At 30.4% G+C, this 22,922-nt stretch overlaps 1 protein-coding gene across 2 annotated transcripts in view; it reads right to left on the bottom strand.

The window, feature by feature from the left end:
- Window positions 1–22,922, bottom strand: part of LOC129971363 (sodium/potassium-transporting ATPase subunit beta-like) — a 73,560-nt gene that overhangs the window by 3,554 nt on the left and 47,084 nt on the right. The window contains exon 3 of one of the 2 annotated variants that reach the window (XM_056085058.1): window positions 2,112–2,454. In XM_056085058.1, the coding sequence (XP_055941033.1) occupies window positions 2,112–2,454 (343 nt within the window). The remainder of the gene's footprint in view (window positions 1–2,111; window positions 2,455–22,922) is intronic. The other variant, XM_056085059.1, reaches the window with a different exon arrangement.

Here is a 22,922-nt window from a genome sequence, read left to right as displayed (position 1 = left end):
CTTGTTACGAAATAAATTGAAAAATTAAAATAAGTATTGGATTAATTTATCAATTTATTTTTCAGCAGAATCAAGAAAAGTTTTCCCAATTGTTTTGTATTTTGAATTTTAGTTCTAACGAAAAACTATTTCATCTTTAATAGGAAACAAATATACTTAAAATTGCATCATTATTGTGTTCCATTATTTGCATACCATTACTTGACAAAATCGTTTTGTATTCTGAATTTTAATTCTAACGAAAAACTATTTCATCTTTAATAGGAAAAAAATATATACTTAAAATTGCATCATTATTGTGTTCCATTATTTGCATACCTTTACTTCACAAAATCGTTTTGCATTTTGAATTTTAATTCTAACGAAAAACTATTTCATCTTTAATAGGGAAAAAATATACTTAAAATTGCATCATTATTGTGTTCCATTATTTGCATACCGTTTCTTGACAAATTATACTTAGTCATACTGTCAATTTTTGAATGTTCAATCATTTTAACAATTACTTCAAAAGTCATGACAGTCATTTTAAATTGTCCTGAAGGTTGATTGAAGATATAATGAAGATTGCATTCATGTAAAAATTTTCTTATATGTGATAATACCAAAAATTATGTAAGATAAATCGCAACACATGTAATGACAGAAAAGCTTCACCTGTTATCGTAATTAAAGGGCACAAGGTGCAAATGCATGTAAAAACCCGACTAGCACAAGGTATTGTACGGTATTTCCATGATGTTGTAAGGATATTGTTACAATTGTTCGGCATTTTGTGGTAATAGAAAATGCATTAGATACATATAAACACGGCTTATTGGATTAAAATATGATCATTATGAGTTTGTTCAGCGTCAATAAACGACGCAGAAACATGTAATGCCGGGTTTACACTCAGCCAGTTGGCAGCGCATGTGTAAAAAGGATAAAAAATGGTGTTCGGTCGACGCAAGTAATTGTCCCGAACGGGACAACAGCATGCCGCGTATTGTATTTTTTTTTCTGACTGCGTATGCGTTTGTAGAATTTGGCGAGTTTTTTTGGTATGAAAAATTAATCACTTATCATAGATTAATTGCAAGTTTGTGTTTTTTTACATTTTATTTGCCATTTTTTTCTATATAGTTTTCCAAATTTAGGTATGTTGATTTTTTTCCCCTTTTACAATGTTTCATCGTGTAAATAACCATCATTTTCATACGATACGTAGTGAAAAAGAAAATTCCAATGAACGCCGAAACGGCAATTTATAGCTAAGAATGGAATGCCTGAATCTATCTTATGAAATCGTGGCAAACATAAACCAGTCCCTTTCTTATGCACAGCCTATGGTCGTCTTATTATTGGCCGAGAGTTAACCCGGCAGAAATGATGGTCTTTCGTGGTGTGAATAAATATTATAACGAATCTGTAATCTGTTTTCTCACAATATGGTTCTGATGTTAGATAAAAGCGGTTTCTAGATATTCTTAACATATGCCAAGCCAATGGTCTGACCTTGGAGACAAACAGAAGGTCTTCAGCTACAAAAATGAGTGTTCTGAAAAATGCAAAACTTATGGCTCTATCTCTATTAGGAACCAAGATACGAAAGTTCTTCACGAGAATTCCATACGATGTTATGCACCTATAAAGGTATGGCCTATAAATATCTCAGAGGTGGTAATCTCTGTGGAATTTTTTTGTACCTCAAGCTGGAAGTTGTTAGACGAGGAATTTCAATGACAGCGCTTTCTGTTATTTAAACAATGATTTTTTGGCTGTTTGACTTGTTAATTCCTATAACTGCTGTTTCTTCGTATACATCTTGGCTATGTATGTATGTTAATACCAAAGTATTCTTCGTATTTTCTAGAATATTCGAGAAATAAAGCTTCGTTTTCTATTATCAAATTTATTAGAGTGCATTATTCATATAGCTGTTGAATGATTTTCGTAACAGCATATATATTATACAAAATTGATAGTGTTTTGTTGAAGGAAATTCAGTTAAAAAAAGACGGCTGAATATAAAATGATTATTTATGATAATATCACTCACATAAAAATATAATTTGACATAGTAGTGCAGAATAACATTATAATACAGAAATAGTCTATTATGATGATACCTATAGGGGCATAGTGTAAGTCACAATTCGATGTGGCGATGGCCCCTTGTCGTTCCCTGTAGGCCTTCACCAGAGTTGCGAGATCCTCGACGTGCTTCTGCCATATCCTCGGGTTCTGCCTATGCACCACGATGGTAGGTGTTCTATTGATGAACTTCCTCGGTTGGGGCACCAGGTACACCAATTCGGAGTGTCTGAGAGGCGTCGTCCGCGGGTGTGCTGTCTTGGAGAGGGCCACTGCGATGATGATGATGACTACCACCAGAAGGGTGCAGATCAGCGACACCAAGCCCATGAAGGTGATGATGCGTCGGGCAGGTTGCCACGTGGAAGGGAAGTCCTGCTAACCAAGGGAAAGGAAACATTCGTTTAACGGTGAGCGGCATTTTGCAAAATCAAAACAAGGCAAAAAGAAGAAATAATTAGCTTTAAATAATTTTATAAGAGTTTTTTACTTTCTCGTATACGTAGTATAGAGAAAGTATAGTAATCGTCCCAAAATTCAACTCGAGATTTTGAAGAATTTTCACATTTTCGACCACCCTGAGTTCGAGAAACACATTTTTGAAAAATGTCCCTCTGTCTGTATATGGCAAAGATAGCTAAAAACACTTTGATCTAGATGGTTGACATTTGGTATGCGGTCTTTACACCAAATTTGCAGATTTTTGCCAAATTTTGAGTAAAATCTGTTCAGGGAATCTCCGTTTGCCCGTCTGTTCGAATGTAAGTGACAGAATAATTACAAAAATAAGTGAACTATATGGATAAAATTCGGTATACAGATTTATCATCTATAGTGCAGACATTCCTCAAACTTTGAGCCAAATCCAACGACGGGTCGACTGTCTGTCGGTCTGTACTTTTAGAAACAATTAAACGCGATAATTAAAAAAGGCAGTAACTTAAATATATCATATTTGGTATCAGAATTTGAGACTACAAGTGCAGTTTTGAACCAAATTTTTATTGCAATCCCTTGAGAAAAACGTGAGTAAATCAAAAGTTCAATTTTTGAATACTGTGAACACATTCCAGGGATTAATCGCCAAATAACTTGCCAAGGATGGCACGATACTTTAAGTAAAAATGATAATTCACGCCAAAGGTTAATATTTCGTAACTATTGTATGCTAATGCCAAGCAAGTTGTTCTCCGTCATGACAAGTTTATTAGAGAGTATGCAAGATAGTTTTGGGCCGATCACTGCCACTAGTTTCCCTTGAAGATATTTTGATTATTACTTAGTTTTCAAAAATTAGTTCTTTCTTTTTATTCTCTTCTTCAAAAACAATAAAAAAACTCATTAAAGATTATTTTTTACTTTTTATTTATTATAACCTCTTTGGATATTTTTTATAAAATGGTCAGATTGTCATTACATTATTTATCAAATGAGGTCTTAATTCATTTATATGTATTTTGGAATGTAAAGTTTAATTTAATTATATTAATATCTCATTTTAAATCAACACTAGGGTTATTTTAGGACGGGCATCGTCATTTTTAACCGCGGTCAGATGACAAGGACGACACCTGAACTGGCATCCCCATCTCCGAAATTCCACATTACACCAGCGGTAGGACGTGTGGCCCCACGGATTTAACGTGCACCAAACCCGCTTACACGACGGTTCTCCGGTGGAAACGGGTCTCGAGCCTGAAACCCTCCAGTTCCGAAGCCGAGACCTTACTACCAGACTACTGTGGCCTTTCTGATAGTAAATAAATGAGATCAAAGTAATATTTTTTTGTATAAAGGATAATATATTTCCCTAATAAAGCAATAGTTTGTAAAGTAACAGCGATAACAATTTCAGCTCCAAAACTTAAATGATGTAAATGTTTCATATCTGAGATGATTTTATTCCCAATCAAATCCATAAAGCATTATAAGTTTCTAAATTGTACTTTTTATAAAATCCACACATATTAATAAAAAAAGAATAAATAGCTAAAAGCTGGAAGCTGGTTTCCCAATCTCCACTTTTATACCATAGCTTCAAAAAAAAAGTAAGAAAATAAACGATAATGCACTATTTTTTTTTAAACTTCCTGCTTCTTGATTACTTTTTTTTTGAAGATTTAATGCCAAAATGGTGATTAAAAAAAACGAGATTTGGATGGAAGAAATGCTAAAAAAAGGAGATTGCTTCCACTTGAAGTATTTGGGTGCTTAGAAGATTATCAGAACTATTCGTGATAATAGTTTTGTAATCTTTATACGAATAGCACCTTCTCAAGGAGAATTGTCGTAAAATCTTCACCAGTGCTTGGGGAATAAACACATTGACAAAAGGCGACAACTGAAAGAAGATAAAAAGAAAATTGTAAAGACACTTCAGTGTTTATTTATTTATCCTATTTGGAAGGAATTAAAATGTAATCTTATATTAGGGTGTCCTAAAAGTTTCTTTCTCATCACGCTATGAAAAGAGGCTTGTCTCTGGAGACGAAACTTGGATTTGATATGAAAATGTGCATAGAAAACGTACTTGGTGTAAGGACAATAGGCCTTCAACTGAAGCACCCCACAAAAGTCCTTTTGTCCATTTGGTGGGATTAGAAAGGCGTCATTTTCTATGAGCTCCTTCCTCAAGGTGAAATAATAAATTTTACGAAATACTGTCATCAACTAGATCAGTTGAAAGCTCATGAATGAATTAACTGATGAGGCGTTGTTTTTCATCATGACAACGTGAGACCACATATTGCATGAGTCGGAAGAGAAAAGCTCTTACAGTTTGATTGGGGTGTTTTACCGCATCCTGCATACTCTCCAGATCTCGCTCCATGTGATTATTACTTCTTCCTGTCCTTAAAAAATTCTCTTCGCGATAAGCGCTTTGAATCTATCAGCGAAATAAAAGCGCACTTCGAGGATTATTTCTTGTCCAAAACACAACAATTTTGGAAAAAAAGGCACAGTGAGGTTTCCTGAGAGATGGAAGAAGGTGATAGAGAAAAAGAGTTCTTATATAACAAAATAAATAATAAACAATAAATATTGTGTATTCACTTCATAATAGAAATAGGAAAGAAACTTAAGGGACACCCTAATAGAATACTACAGAAGAAATCTTTCTGATGTTTTGGATTATTGTGATTGTAGCATTGACAGAATGGCGACTCAAAACCAATTTGTGTAGTCGTTGCTATTTCCAACTGTAAAAAGTTATATATGTTAGCAGATGCATGGTCAATTAGAAGAATCTTCGATTTATTTCACTAAGGGAGGCATTTTATTAACAAGGACGAAACATGATAAGCCGAAGTCCGTTTACATCGCGATACAAGTGCAAAAGAGAGACCAAAATCTTTCCATTCACTGGTTTTGCAAAGAGATTTTGATAGGGATTTTTTTGACACATGTCGATTTAGACAAGAGCATTTTCAGCACCTTTAAAAGAATGTTGCAAACATTAGGAATTTTAATCCCTTCACTCGGAGCGTGTTTAGTTTAGTTATATTAATGTCCCGTTTTAAAGCAACACTAGGACAATTTGGGATGAACCTCGTAAATCTGAATTGCAATCAGATGACGAGGACGACACTTGAGCTGGCAACCCCCTTCTCCACACTTCCACACCACACCAGCGGGAGGACGTTTGGTCTCGACGGATTTAACGTGCACCAGACCTGCATACACAACGGTTCTTCGATGAAATCGGGTTTCGAACTAGTAACTCTCCGATTCCAAAGCCGAGACCTTACCACCAGGCCACCGCCGCCTCACTCGGAAAGTGAGAACCTACTGAAGTAAACAGTTTTCTAGAGCGCGTTTTGAATGAATTAAATAAGAAGTAGGAATTGGATCAGGAAATAAGAGAACATTTTAGAATGAAATTGATGTGGGTTGATTTCAAACAAAAATTAGGAACTTCATTAAGATTTAAATTAGATTAAGATATAACATTACACACACACACACACATAAATTATTTCTAAAATTATTGTTTTTAAATTTAAAAAAAATGTCAACACTTGTATTTGAAATGCTGATCGTTTGCTGCTGCTGATGATGTCGTGTCCGCGTTACCACGGAAAGGGGGTGCAGTAGCTTCTGAAGGTAAAGACCCCTGAGAACCCGAGGGCAGAAGTCTGACTTCTAGCTCATATGAAGTTGAAACTCACACATTCGCTTGCACAACCCCTTTTTACAGGGAGGCATTCACACACCTCACAGAGAGAACACAGATGAAGAACAACCATGCCCGAACCGGGATTCGAACCCGGGGCCCCCAGATCACGGGGAAGATGCGCTACCCCTACTCAAGGACGCCGGCTGTTCGTTTGCTCTCACTCTTGAATGATTTTTCTCTACCAGAGAGTTTATATCAGTGAATTAGAAGAGCGCTTTTTCAGGGACCTTTTTATAAAAAGCTATACTACTTTTGCTTAAAACTAATCTATAAGTATTTATTTTGCTTCTAACTAGTCCTTCCCTCTATCGATTGTCAGCGTCTCTTTGAATCGAGCTATTTTGCTTTAATCTTTTGCATTCGACAGGTGCTGCTTCGGCGGTATTGAACTCTTTAAGCTTAACACGTATATTTTAAATTTTTTTAAGAAACAATGTAAACAGACCTTTACTGAGATCACAATGACTAAATTTGATTGCTAATCCAAACAAGCACATAGCAATCATGAATAACAAATTGAATTATAAATGTTTTAAGCCTAAAGTGCGCATGTAACCCAATGGCCCTAGTAAAATACTAAGACTTATTTTGATACTTGTCTAAAAATTTCTATATATTGTTCTTTAAACCAACGGGAGTAGTGTTCCCCAAATTTTTTCGTATACTCTAAAAATATTGTTACGGAATTTCGCGGGGTTCGTTTGGATAGTGGGAGTTATATGGCGTGGAGAACGCTCAATCAGCAGGCGGCAGTAGAAAATAAAACAACGACGTTTATTTACACAAAGACACACAGGACAGCACAAAGACGACAACTATATACAGCACAGAAGACGATTATCTTCAGCCGAGACTTGCAGCAACAACAGCATACACAGCAGCATATAACAAGACAGACAGACAGTAGCGCAGAGCTTAGTTCAGCACTAGCTTCACTCCGTCGCTGCTCCGCATATCTCTGGAAGGCCAGTTTTCTTACTGTCGATTCCGACTACTCTTCGACTCCACTGGTCCACAACCCAATTCACGACGACGACTCTGGTTCACTCTACTCTGCTCTGCCGCTTCCGACTTCTTCTCAATTCACCGTCCCGGTTCACGACTGCCCGGAAGCTGCGGCTGCTTCCTTTTATAGGTCTCAGGAGGCGGGGCTAGACGCCTCTCAACCAATCAGGAACGTTCGAGGCGTATCTCCGTTCCTACTGGACGGATCGGGAAAATTCTCGAGGTTTCGGGTATAATCTATTTTGGCACCAAAGTCGCCAAATTCGTCACCAAGTCGCCAAGTCTGTCGCCAAGCTCTGGGACCTCCCATAGAACCAACTATGCTGGAAAGCCGCATCGCAGATTCGTAACAGTATTATCCCAAAGAACGCCTTACATGGGATTGGCAAACGATATTACGAAATTTTAACCTTTAGCTGATTGCAGCATATTTACTGAATCTATCGTATGATCCTTGGTGAATTTTTGGTGATTAATCGCTGGCTAATTAATTTTAATAGTATCCGAAAATCGAATTTGTGTTTTAGAACGCGTTTTTCCCTACCGATGGAATCAAAAATTTGACACAAACCTACATTTGTAATTACAAAATCATATACCAAATGTTATGTATTTAAGTCATTGTGTTTTTGAGAAATAGTGTTTAGTTATTCCTAAAAGTACAGACAGAAAAATCATCAACCCCACCCTCTTCTATGGATTTCACTCAAAATTTGTATACTCTGTAGATGCAATATAAGTGTTTCTCGAAATATGCTTTTCGAAATATATCCACGTAGATATCTCCCTTTGAACTTATATCGTATGAACTTATATTTGAACAGCCGGACAGACAAACTTCTTCTGAAAGGATTTCACTACAAATTTTATGTGAAGATCGTATACCAAATTTCATCCATTTAGCTGGAAGCGTTTTTGAGTTATATTTGCCACAGACAAACGGACGGTTATTTTTCAAAAATGTGTTTTTTTGAACCCAGGGTGGTCGAAAATGTGGAAATTCATTAAAATCTCGAGTTCGAATTTTTTGGAATACGGGAAATTTTTCGAATTTTCTGGGATACGGTTCAAATTTTTTAGGATACGGATTTTATACGGGAAAATAAAAACCATATCCTTTTCCACTATTTATATCAACCCTTTTTTATTATTGAAATGAAAGATTCGAGCATGCGCATTAGAGCGATGGTATCTGTATTTGAAAACAACTGTACTAACATTGGTTTTCCAGCATGCAGACTGCATGTAATGTTTTGTTTAATCAAAGATGCATGTTTTAGTGGTCTCTTTGTCATCTATTCCTGAAGTTTATCGTTTGAAAAAAAAATGTTTTTTTATTAAATGAGATTGATCTCTAAGAATAAGTGATGGATAATTTTTTTTTTTTTTTTTTTTGCAATTAAAGTTGAACTAGATACGAGAAAAAATTTTACAGATAATTTGAAAATAACCATTGAATAGTTGAATTTGATTTATGATTTCCGAATTGATTTCTAATTGATATTAACGTTGATATTCGCATTTCTAACGATTCGAATTGTTATTATATTATTAAAAATTTTTATCACATTTTTTTAAAACATTAGTTTATCTTTTTAACACAGTTGCAAAATGAAATTTTATTTGCGGAAGAGTAATTTATTTGAATGTGATGAATATTACAAAGGAAACAGCAAAAGATATTTAACAGATTCTCTTAGTCCAATAACTTTTATTGCCATACAACCTACCATATTTATGTATGGTGTGAATGATATGTTTTTTTTAAATTTAAATGATTCAATCGAATTTTTTTTCTGAATCTTTAAAGCATTCAAACGATAATTTTGAAACATTTGAAGTAAAAGAACGGAATCGATCCTTAAAGCTATTTCATATTTGGAAATTGCAGAAAGCTTACGGAATTATTTTTTTCCCGCTAAAAAGTTTTCTTTTATTTATATATTAATTAATATTTTTTTTTAATTTTTAAAATAAATTTTTATGTAACAAATGCGAGGTGTCAAAAACAACAGTGAACAATCTCTTCCATTTACTCTATTGTTTTTTTTTTTCGCAGAACGAGCTATGAAAGTTGTGACAAAGTCGGTTGCTCCAATTCAAGGACAAGAAAACGGCAATCAGCGCCATCATTCGATGTGAACAGTAGCTAGTTAGTCTGAACTGATAAACAAAGATACTGAATACAACCAATTTGTTGAAACTAAATGGTTAACTGATAAAACAGGCGTTCTCTTTCTTAAGTGTTCCATATTTGTCTTTTGAGAATGTCTAAACCTAAAGTGAAAAATGTAACGTTTATTCAATGTCATGAAATATTTTTTATCTGATAGTCTATTTCTCTATGAATAAAAATGATTGCCAACATTTGTATCATGTAATTAATTGTTATAAAGAAATATTAATTGTTACAAAAAATAAAATACCAGAATTAAAATTTAAATTTCCAAGTCAAAATATGATCTAAGTAAATAATAATTCTGAAAGCGGGGAACTTATTACATTTAAATATAGATTATAGTAAACACAAGCAATTTGTTATAAGCATATTAATTTCAAAATTAAACTTAAAATATGCTCAAAAATTAAAACATGTTTAAAACATGAACCATAAGTCACATTTAATTAACTTTATTTGATACTAGCCGCTTTTGGCGACCAGCCAGTTCGTCAATCTTAATGTTCGTTAAAATTTTAATAATGAAATATTTTATGCAATTCCTATTTTAATTCTTCAAATTTTGATAGTCATATAATTCACTCATAATATTATAAAAGCCTTCAGTCATAACGTAATATGTATCTCTCTAATTTTCAGTTAGCTCCCGTAGAATTTATACATTAAAGTGAAAAAGATAAACCTGCAATTAATATAATAATATTTTTTACTGAAACAAAGTATTTTTTTGTAATATGATTACTGAAAACAGTCACTGAGCGTTTAAACTTTATGGGCACTAAAGAATATCTTTCTTAATTTATATAATATTTCAAGAATTTGTCAATAAAATTTTCTCAGATTCATCATGAGCAGGTCGATTAATTAACAATGTTTAATTTTAGATGCATCAAATACTAAGAAAATAAAACGAATCGTTGAAAATAATCGGTGGAAAACAGGTTAAAAAAAACTACTTAAAAAACGATGTACTTAAAGCTATAAGCATATACAAAAAAATATATAACTAACATAAATACAATTTAATTACAAAAGCATGCAACTAACCTAAGAATAATTTAAATTAATTCCGCATCCGTTGATAATATTTGTCAACAATCAGAACACAATGCGCATGCTCGAATTTTCAACGCCAGTTACGGTAACGCAAATGCGTGAATTTTTCTACGGCAGTTGGAGTAACGCTATGCAAATTACAAATTTTTAATTTCCTTTATTCTGTTTTATTTTAATTCAAAAGTACTTCAGAATGAATCTGAAAGATCGATTAATTAACAATGTTAAATTTTAAATGCATCAAACATTGAAAAATAAACAGAATCGTTTGAAATAATCGGCCGAAAAATCTTAAGCCTATCTTCATTAGAGTGGAAAAGAAATCCGAAGCTTTACTCATTTGGCGGTGGGAAAAATGAAGTTTTGGGGAAAATTTTTTGGCGGGAAAATTAGTTTTTAATTAATAATTAAAATTCTAATTAAAAATTCAAAAAAAGGGACCCCAGGTGCACATTCCCGACCTCCAAGGTATACATGTACCAAATTTGGTTGCTGTAGGTCAAACGGTCTGGCCTGTAGAGCGCCAACACACACACATTGAGCTTTATATAAGTATAGATTATCAAATTATTCTGAAAAAAGAAATACTTTTATTAAGGGGTTATTTCAGTTGAAAATTTTCTAAATCAATAAATTTATACCAGCTATTTCAAGTGCATAAATATCACAGAGAGAATATTATTTTCTTTAAAAAGAAAATATACCTTCAAGTTCACAAAATGATGCAGCTTTATGTAAAATATTGTTGATAGCAATTTAAACTCATAAACGTTAATGACGCTTTAAAATTCTCTTCAAATATTCAATTCATTTTACACTTAAATGAAGTCTGTAAAGCATTATAAATCTCTCTTTAAAATCCCAGGCCTAATAAAACAGAATAAATTATTTGGAACAAATAACGGAAAGCGCGGGAAGCATTCTCATTCTAAGGCTTCAGAGATAACGGATGAAAGAAATAAACGGTAGACGCATCTAGTTGAAAAGGAACTAATGCTTTCTTATTACTCTTTTCGGAAATTTAATCCCAGAATGAAGGCGAAAGAAACCGAGATTTAGAACGAAGAAAGATTAAAAAAGGAAATTGCTTCCACAGGAAATCGCTGGGTTATTTAGAAGATTATCAAAACTATTTTCGCAAATAGTTTAAGAATCTTCAAACATGCACATTCTTAAGATGAGTTGTAGTAAAATCTTAAACCATCGTTTTGGGAATCATCAAATAGTTACGAGATCGCTTTTTGTTTCTACTTTTTAAAGTTGCTAAATTGAACTGGATAAGCAAAAAAAAAAAAAAAAAAAAAAAAAAAAAAAAAGTCTTAAAAACATATAAGAATATTTTTTTTTTTCATTCGTTCTTATTGAAGAGTTTAAAATGCTATTTTGTGTTATCGCGTCCTTTCAAAAGAACAAATCCATTAGATGTTTTGGATTTCTGAAATGGCAGCAATAGAATAATATCTATTTGTGGAATTGTCGTTTGCAAAAAAAAAAAAAAAGTTAAATAAAACAAAAATGGGAATTGAATATTCTTTTTTAAAAAAATCACTAGAGAATATCGTTATTGACTTACAAAAAAATTATATTCTTATTTGAAATGCAAACGTGCATTTCCCGCTTACAAATCGGGCTTTATTTTCATTAAAATGAAAACAGGAAACACACACACACATTGAACATCTATTCCTTTCTCTTTCCTTTTAGTAAAATATATCATTTTAATAATTGTTTTGTATACTAAGCGCAACCAATGCTTAAGATTTTGTGTAGAGAAACATTTTTAGTATTTGTGTTGAAATTCTCTTCTATAACTTTCGTCAATTAATTTATGACAATCATATCTGAGTTATTGCTAACATTTATAGCCTATCTAGATGGGCACATATAATATTAAAAGTAATCAAATTAAAATACAAAGTTCTTTTATTCCTATTTTCAGAAAGCTTTTAAATAGTAAATAGCATTGAAATATTTTAAGATGGATTTTTTCTCCATCTTTACAAAAAGGAATCATAATCAGTTATAACTATTGCACTTTTAGGCAATATGTTCAGCAGAGAAGGGGAGAGAGTAAAAAGAGAAGCTGGAATTGTGCTTGTAAGTTTTAGGATATTGGAAAGAGAGAATTCTCGGATTTTAATTACTTCAACAGCATTTTGGTGGTGTCACGTTTCATTAAATTTAAATAGAAATGGTTTTTATTTTTATAAATTAATGGCTTTTGGTTATCAATTGGTTCGCCGGAGAAATTTGTTATTCATTTCAAAATTAAATCTCTTATACATGACTTTGTGTTCACGATTCACGTTAAAGAAAATTTTTCAAGCATGAACTTTCTATTTATAGCGTTAAATGAAACTTTTACATGTAGTTCAGTCATATGAAAATATAATTTCAATAAAAATGTAATTGACCGGGGAAATCCATCTTTTAATTGCACATTGTCTTCCACAATAATGTAATTTCATTTTATTTCTTAATGTAGTATTCGGGTTAAATAAATAAAGTTTTTCTTCGTTAGCTATTAACAATGGAGGAAAGCGAAAAAAATGTAATGCTAAAAATTATGCAAAAAAAAAGAAAAATGTTCAAATAAGTGTCAACATTTAGCAAAACATTGAATGCCTAATTTCCTTCTTGGAATTACATTGATATCATTAAAAAGACAATATGTGTAGCTTACATGAAGAATAAAAAATGAAGTTAATTTGCTACAAAAATTAGTAGATATATGAAACGGAAAAATACGTTTCTAATAGCAACACGATGTCATGGAATTCAACTCCATTACAATAATTTAAATACACATTGAAATGGAAATAACAATCCAATAAAAATAACATTATAAAAAATAACATTTTATTGCTTAATAATAATAAAGCAATAAAAATAACATAACAATCTTTTTGCTTAAAAATGATTTTTAGGGGATAAATAATAATCAAGTTATGCATAAGAGATTTGATTGAAATGAAACATTAAGTCATTATAAAAAAGTGTCAAAGCCATTTATTATGCAATAAAAATGATCTGACGCATCAAATTTTATTCGTTTGACATTATTATTTAAACGAATCTTATAAAACATAAATATTTATCCAGATTCTAAGAGTAATCATAAACCACTTTATACAAAATCACTGCTTTATAAAATCGTTTTCAAAATATTTAAATACTGCATTTCTTGCTATGAATTTTATGTAACTATATTATTTAATCTATATTTATTATTATAATTTTATTGTTATTTTAATGTATTATTAATAATGTATGGAATGACTGTAATGTATACTAATGTGTTTATTTTTATATTCATTATTTTAATCTATATATTAATATATTTGTATCTTATTCTTCAAATATATAAACAGTTTTTAAAGCGTAGCAAGAAACATTTGTTCATATCCATAACCTTGACTGAATTTCAAAGATAGCTGATAAATGAAAACACAAATACACATAAAACAGATAGCCGAATGATTTATCTTTGAATGTTACAGAAGTTTTCTACGAAAGCCAAGATACGAATATCTTATTTTATAAAAATATTTGGAAAAAGGGTTATTCCTATTTTTCATCGATTATCTATACTATTTTTTTATGTAATACGTGACAGGCGTAATATTATTTCCATTTATCTATGCCATAGTTATGGAAACAATGATTGTAGTGCAAGGTAACTGATATTTACGAAAGAACGAGTTCTAAATACTTATCGTTTGGTTGAATGAATAAGAATGAAAATTAAATTCCACAGATAAAAGATTATTATTAGTATGTCGACTCTTTTGTTTTAAATTTTGTACGATTCGGTTAGATGCTTGTCTTCGCTCTGTAAGCACAAACTCTTTTTTATCTTGCATACAATGTAATTTATCAAATTATCATATCCATCAATGTAAAAAAAGAATTTATCAAATGACCTATTTCCAATCGAGGATAAAAAAAAATTAATAATTAAAAAAACGATATTTTAAAATAAATGAATGAATGAATTTTTTAAGTTTCCAAGCAATGTTTTCTGCTTTATCAACAGACGATTTTTGTTTTTAAAATAAACGGATTGAAAAAACAACAACAACCAAATACCTTAAATGAAAATTTATTTTCGGAATAATTAACTTGTATTTCTGTCGTCTTTTAAATTTAAACTGAAAGTCTAAACTGAATTAAGTTGTAACTTCTGTTTAAATTTATATAAAGTAGCAGATTTTAGTATTTTGTGGCACTAAGCAGTGCATGTACTTATAATAAATTTAGTTCCACATTTCCACACATTTTTAACAAATTAATGATAAATATTTTTTACTTCATTAACTTCGTGAAAATATATTTGTCTTAACAATTAAGACTCCACATTTCCCGGCAACTATGCATATACATAATATTATTGAAGCAAAGGTTAAGTATTAATAAATATTCTAATAACTAAGTGAGCGGGATAAAATGTATCATCATGGTTAAATGTTAATATTATTCGAATATTTTAACATTCACAGAATTTGTATTTTTTAAAAATTTATTTACTTGACAATTAGGGAAATAAAATTTTTTAATCGACTTGCTTGTGGCCCTCTTTTAGCCTTGAGGCCTTTGTCCGCATATTGGAAATTCACCAATGATTGTAAGGAATTTTGACTTAGTTATTCTCGTGTTTCAATATGAAATTGCTTTACACCTTTGATCCTTATCCAAACCAAATTTCGGAGTCTCCGCTTGCAATATATAGAGAATCAGATATTTTCTTTATTTTTAATTTAATCTCGTTGAAAGCAGTTTTCGTTTGGTTATAAATATTGTGACAAACCGAGATAGTAAAATATTTGATTATGAGTCTGATTTGCCACAGTTAATCTCGACAATTCGTCAAATTTTTTTTTTTAAAGCGATTTGAAAAAAAAAAATGTAAAAAAAATTACAAAATCTTTTTAATCTAAATATTTTAAACATAAACTTTACAAGGTGTATTGATTTCTTAACCTCACTGAGCTATTGTAGCTATGTGAAAAATTCTATAAAAAATTATTGGAATAATGTTTATTCAGAAATTTAGTTGATATTTGATTTTAGTTTAAATAGTATATAGACCCTATGAAACAAACAAAAGCATGAAATTAGCACATTTTGAAAACACGGAAGGCACATTTCAATGCCTAGACTTCCACTCTCTAAAGCTACAGGGACCTTAAGTGGAGATGTAATGGGGCACTGCATTTCATATGGTTGGAATCTGTTATTAAAAGAATGAAAAGCAATGTTATGAAGTCTATTTACATAAAAAATTTATTTACATTCAAGAAAACAAAGTATGGAAGTAGAACTGGTATCAATGAAAAGCAAATAAAAAAAGGGTGTAAAATTAATTTTACCTTACGAAGGGGTAGCAAACGGAAAGATGTGCACCATTTCTGGAATTCAATTTATTGTTAAATGTAAACATCTCCTCCTTTCCTCTTTCCTGTCACCCCTATTTTGCCGAATTAAACCCATGCTAACGTATGCGCAAAAGTGCGCAGGGTTTTAGAATTCGATGGCAAACTATAATTAGAATGTCAAACGATACCTTATGGTAATTTGAACATTAAAAAATTGTTTAATAGTTGTTTGTACAATAGATACATATCCTCTCACAATAATATTTCACAACATTCATTAACATAAAAAAAAATGTAATAAAAATTTAATCATAAATATGACTGCGATTGGGAACAAGAATTATAAAACGAAGCGAAAAACAATTAATAAAATTCAAAGGAAGAATTTTTTTAAAAATTAACTGTTATTCATTTTTCATAGAAAGTTTTTTTTTTTTTTTTTCATTTTTAACTATACACGTGAAACGCAAGCTTACTACTTTTTCTGTTTCCATTTTCCTAAAACATTCTAATAAATACTTGTTGAGAAATAATGAGAAATTTAAAAAAGATTTTACAGCAAAATATTTCACTAAATAAAAAAAAAATATAGCAGGAAAAAGAGTGAAAATCAATCGTTTGATAATTTGTCTTTTTTTTGTAGCTTCAAATGAATAGACATAGACAAAATTCGTTTAGTGAAAAAAGGATCTTTGTTCTTGAAAAAAATTCTGAAACGGATAAAAAAAATTTAAAAATTCTGAAACAACAGAAGCATTTTCAAAAATAAAGTCTGGAATTCCCACTTCGCAAATGATAGTTTTTGTTTATTTTTTTATTAATTATTTTTAAATAGAAAAATGGTATTCTCTTACTTTCATGGTTTTTTGAGGTTAATTAGTAAAATTAATTTTTATCTTTTATTTTTTATTTTTCGAAAAAAATTTTTTTTGCTCCAAATTTTATTTTTTTTCTGTTCATTTTTGAATTGATTTTTATTTTTATACCAACTAATTTAAGTACGCTATATCGCGTCTAATTACATGAATATATAAAATTAATTAAAATAATAGGATTATTTTCGTTTACAATTTTTTTAAATTGTATTTTAGCAATTTTTCAAATGACAAATTTTAAAAAAGAAATAAAATAGTGAATGAATGGATTCTTTTGTAAATTTTGTCCTTTTAAATGATACATAGTTTTCACTAGAGAATAAACGGACTGCTAAATGAAATGGTTCATGCTAAATGGAATGGTAAGCAAGGCAGAGTAAAGGATTCGTGGCAATGCAACTTGCCATTTTTTCTATTATCTGCTCAAGTTTAAACTCCACGTTTCGTTTAATTGTTACCATATACTTGCTACATTAATTAGGCATTTTAATGTATCCAAAAAACCATCATAAACATATTGTCACTCTTTTTATTGATGAAGAATTTATAATTTGGACAGAAAAGATTCAAATATAAAATTAGGATGTAAAGACCACATGGCAAATTTCATCCATCTAAGTCTGTTCCATTTTTAATTAACGTACTCATAGACAACAACAGATAACATTTAATGGTTATACACGATAACAGCTGTTAAGATCTAATTTTATTTTATTCGAATCAAGTAGTTATTTATTTCGAAGGCAAGTATAAAAAAGATAATTCATTTTCTCATAAATTTCAATTATTATTAAATTTATTTTTTCAATTTCTTTAATTTTTATATAATTAAGCATTTCGAATCAATAAATTTATATCTAAAAAAGCAATATTCTGGACGAACAAGTTCTCACCTATGGTGGTTAATTGATTGCAAAACTGTAATTAAAAATATGCTTTAAGAACGATATAATTCTTTCTAAAGTAAGAACATCTTTTTTTAATTTTCTTTTTATTTTATTACAGTATTCGTTCTAATATCTCAAATTACAGCAAAACATCTAAAGATTAAAAAAAAAAAAAAAAAGAAGTGAAAAAATATTCTAAAACTGAACAAGATGAAAAACAATTTTCAACTAGCAAAAGCCAAGTAATGGATATTGAGTTTCCTGGTTTAACATGGATAAAACTAGAATACAAAGTATCAGAAAAGTAGCTGACACTTTTCATACTTTTCGTATTCGAAATGCGTAATAATGGCTGATAATTAAAAAAATGACCTCTGGGACTTTTTTTCTCGTTCATTTACTTAATTTATTCGCCCTCCTTCTAATGCAAGCTAATTAGGGAGATATACGACATTACACAGAAGGCACTCCTACCATCTTAATCAACTTTATCTACTGGTAGAGTTGCCAAAAAAACAAAAAAAGAAGGGAAAAAAGGAAGAAGAAGAAGAAGGATAACGTGCATTGGGTATTCTAGCTTATCTTTACTATGTAGGAAAAAGAAAAACAAATAGTTAACCTTCAACATTGGTAACGTAGACAGCTGAATAATGCTAATTCAAATTTAGTTCACAGAAGGAAAAAAGTCGTTTGCTCCAAAATTAATGTCTTTCGTTCCTGATCTAATACTGAATATGGAATGTTTCAATTTAGCTAAATGTCTACTGTGACGAAAGAACATTTCGGTCTCGTTGAATAAATAATTTCCTCCTATCTAATGGTGCATTTATTTAGCCTATCTATAAAAAAAAATGTGGCACAAAATGTTTCTTTTTTTTTGTATATTGTAATTAATGTCTGGTTCACACTTGGCCAGTTATAAGACGCATACGTAGAAAAGGACCGATTTATGTTTGCCACAATTTCATAAGATAGATTCAGGCATTCCATACTTGGCTGTAAATTGCCGTTTTGGCATCCCTGAATTTTTTTTTCACGACTTATCGTATTAAAATGATGGATATTTACACAAAGAAATATGGTAAAATAAAAAGAAAAGTCAACATACATAAATTTGGAAAGAAATGGCAATTAAAATGAAAGGGAAAAAAAAGAACACAACCTCGAATCAGAAAGAGGAAAAAATGTCGGAATTAATCTATGATAAGAGATCCATTTTTTCACGCCAAAAATATCGCCAAATTCCACAAACGCATGCGCAGTAAGAAGAAAGGAAACACATCGAATTACAACACATCGGCATCACAACCGTCGGGATAACTACATGTCATCGACCGAGCAGCATTTTTCAGCCTTTCTACGCATGCGCTGCCTACTTGTCGTCATACGATTGGCCGAGTGTAAACACGGAATAAAATAAATAAGAAAAACAGCATAATTTTATTTGTTGTAAGCAGACGATTAATAATAAACAAATGAATAATAATTGAATCAAAAAATTAAATTAAACTTGTGAAAAATATCAAAATTGTAACAATGATAAAAAATATTAAATATTTTTTCGAGTTAAGATGTTACTTTTTGAAAGAGAAAAATAAGAATGTGTAATCATGACGACTTGTTAAATGATTCTAATTGATTTAAAATTAACTTGGATATTTGAGTAGAACAGAGTTTTAGTCATCAGTAGTACGCATAATTAATCTCTATAACTAAAATGAAAATAATTTATTTTCATGGATTATGATGTATAGGATTACACACTAAGTCATTCATTTTTTCTGCAATCAGTCGTAACTTTCGATGAACTCTTATCAAAATTTTTCTGATGAATCACAGTTTTGAAATATTGTTTCGAATTTACTATATTGTTCCAATGAATTAAAATCGACATATTTACTGTATTGTTACCATCAACCGCAGTTAATTCCTGATAAGAAAGAGAGTTTAACAAGTCTTTTAATGTCTGGTCAATGATTCTCTTGGCGCCTATTCTTCAACAAAATCGAAAGTTCCAAAAACTACCGGAATTTTGGCGATTATCAATTAGGAGCGAAAATACGATATTCTTCTAGAAGCTTTCCTGTCATGTCAAGGAGATTATGAAAAATCCGAAAGATAGAATTGAAGACAGAAGTAATCGAGCGTTGATTTCAGTGAATTCTCTTTGAGGGCTTTGTGCTGTTGCGATGGTTTACTAACAATTTTCTGCTTGAATTTGTGATGTTCATTTCAAAAGTATTATCTTTATGGTGGTATTTTGTAGCTGCGTTTTGTTACCGTGTTTTTATACTATTTTATAGAAAAAAGCATTGCTGTTATAGACAAAAAAAGTACTTATTGAACTTGATCGTACATCCACTGGATGGATTATTTGCAACAATATTTATTTTATCTAATGAAAGATGAAGAGATACGATAATTTCCGAATTAATAATTCATTTCAGTTATCAGTTCTTTTAAATTTTTTCTTTTAATATTTTTTCCTCATTTTTTATGCAACAGCCAAGTTTTTATTTTTTTGCATAAAAATATACAATTATTTATATTTAAACAAAAGTATGATGCTGTGTGATTCGGTATACCACAGATTAATTTAAAAGATGGTCGTTTTCATATGTCATTAAACAGAATCGATTTTAGAACATTATTTAATATTTTATTATGGAGCATTAATTAAAAATAAATAGACAATAAAATAAATTTTATCCCTTGAATAAAAAAAAAATTGATTTCTGATCTGAAATATAGTAGATCAGAATACTATCAGATAGTAGTATATTATAGTATCAGATAGTAGTATATAGATCTGATATACTCTATAGCAGTATATCAGATGTACTACTATCTATATATATAAAATGCTTACGTGGACGCAAAATCAAGCCGAATTTGTTAATCACCGTTTGGCAACATTTCGACTTCGCCCGGGAACATCAACACTCGGTTTGATAAGATTCAAGTAAACGCTATTCTTGCATCGGTTTGAAAATTTTTTAAACAAAAAATTAACGGTCAGAAAATGGACAAAAATTTTACGTTGAGTTGAAGTTGTGCCGTATTGATTTTTAAACGAAATCGTTGAAAAAGAGGTCGAATGAAAATGCCCAAGAATCGTTCATAAGAAGATCCAGTCATAATGAACGAGATAGGGTTAAACGTTTATGTGTACGGGGCGAAGTTTCCGAACTACAGGAGCATAGTTGTGGGACTATGTTAGGATTCTGTTCTTTTTACCAGACACATTACTGGGAAAAAGAAATAAATTCAAGTGGCAAATAATACACGAAATGTTATCGTGATAAAAAAATTGTTTTGGAACATATGTTGAATCCACCGGAAATGTTGAAAGACTTACTGATCAGTGTTTCAATCGAAGGAAGAAACTATGTAAGCATGCATATAAGAGAATATAACTTGCTTTACATTTTTTATTCCTTTCATTGTTTTATCATATTTTGGAATAAATTGAATCTGAATATATCTGTCGCTAGACTAAAGTGGTTTAATAGATGGAGAGCAAGTGAAGCGATCCGAGAGGAACTGCATTAGCAGTTCCTGGGGGTTGGCGAATATAAGCGAGAAGGGAGCGTAGCCCCCTAGTAAAATATTAAATTTCACTTCCAGATTAAATTTGACTATTAATAATAAATACTATAAATATTGCCTTTTATTCTACTTCAATTTCCATTTTTTTATATAAATTCTAACAAATATTTGAACATAACTAAATATTTTAATATTTATTTTAATCAATTTCTTTACTTCTTCATTTCTTTTTTTTATTTTATGTATTATATAAAACGTGAGAACATGCAAAATATAAAAATTTCCATTTCTTAATATTATTCATTACCTTTCAACAGAATGTGTGGTGATTAAATATGCATGAGTTTAATGCCCTCTACTCCAGAATATCGGACATTTATTGCAGAATATCGGACATTATAGCATTTTTTTTTACTATCCTTCAATTAATTTTTATATTCGCGAAGAATTCAAATATTCTCTCGTTCAAATATTTTCTCGTAATTTTTTTTAAACGCGCAAACGATTCTTAAAATTCTTATCCATTTAATGATTATAATTCCTTTATCATCTGCTCGTTCTCATGAAATTGATTAGAATTAACAATTTTCCACGAAAAAACTTTTTAAAAGGCAAAAGATCGAAGTTTATAGTTATTTCGATCTTTCTTCCCATTCTAATGGAAAAGTAAAATGAAAATATGTGCTATGTAATATAAAGCTTCTATTTTTTACAGCGTTGTGAAGATTGTAAATCAAGAACAAAAGCAGTTCGGTTTTATTTGAACAATTTGAAGAGGGAATCGGAAGCCAAATTTAATTCTGGAATTAAATGAAAGAAAGGGCAAAGTATATCAAAATATATAATAGAAAAATAACGATTTGAAAACTCAGAAATGTTTTTTTTCCTAGAATATAAAAAATGTGAAAGTAAAACCAACGGTGAAAAATAAAACGTGTGGAGCACTCAAATAATCTTTAATTACAAAAAGAAAAAAAAAGAACACCTAATAAAAATACATAAAATTATTTTGCCATTGACAATTTCTTCACTTCTTTTATATCCGAAATTTGGCACGCATGTAACGTGCACGTTGTTACCAAATAACAATTAAAAAAATTCAGGAACTTATCTATCTATCTATCTATATATATATATATATATATATAGAGAGAGAGAGAGAGAAAGAAAGATATTTTTTTCAATGCTAGCTACGAATACTTTCAAACACACACATAAAAATGTGCTTACTGACAAGAATTATGAAAGTCAATAACCATTAAAAATGTATACAATACTCCAGATTTATACTCAACTTGAGTAGAAATCTGGAGGCTAAAGCAATTGTTGAAACACAGCATTTTTTTATTTCATTAAAAAATAAATAAAAACGAGAATTCTTTAGGAAAAGAATATTCTAGTTGATTATTTTTTTCCAAAATTCTTAAATGCAAAGATCATATATCAAATTTCATACATTTTACTGACAGCATTTTTAATTTTCCGCTATGATATACTCATTTCTGATCAGATACTGTAATACAATTCTGTAATACAATTGTTTTACAATACTTTTCCTTGCTATAAATTTTGAATACAAGAAAGTAGAAACTGGAAAGTTTGTATTATATTAAAATTGAGTGTTGACATGTTTCTGGATATTTGCCAAAATTCACCAAACGAGAATAGTTACTCCCTTTGAAAAGGGAATGAACTGTGCTTGTTTCCATAGCAACCGAATCCTTCGTTGTTTTTTCAGATACT

This window comes from Argiope bruennichi, chromosome 6 (assembly GCF_947563725.1).
Source record: "Argiope bruennichi chromosome 6, qqArgBrue1.1, whole genome shotgun sequence".
NCBI classification, from domain to species: domain Eukaryota; kingdom Metazoa; phylum Arthropoda; class Arachnida; order Araneae; family Araneidae; genus Argiope; species Argiope bruennichi.
The sequence above is the reverse complement of the archived record's forward strand: the minus strand, read 5'-3'. Positions and strand labels throughout refer to the sequence as shown.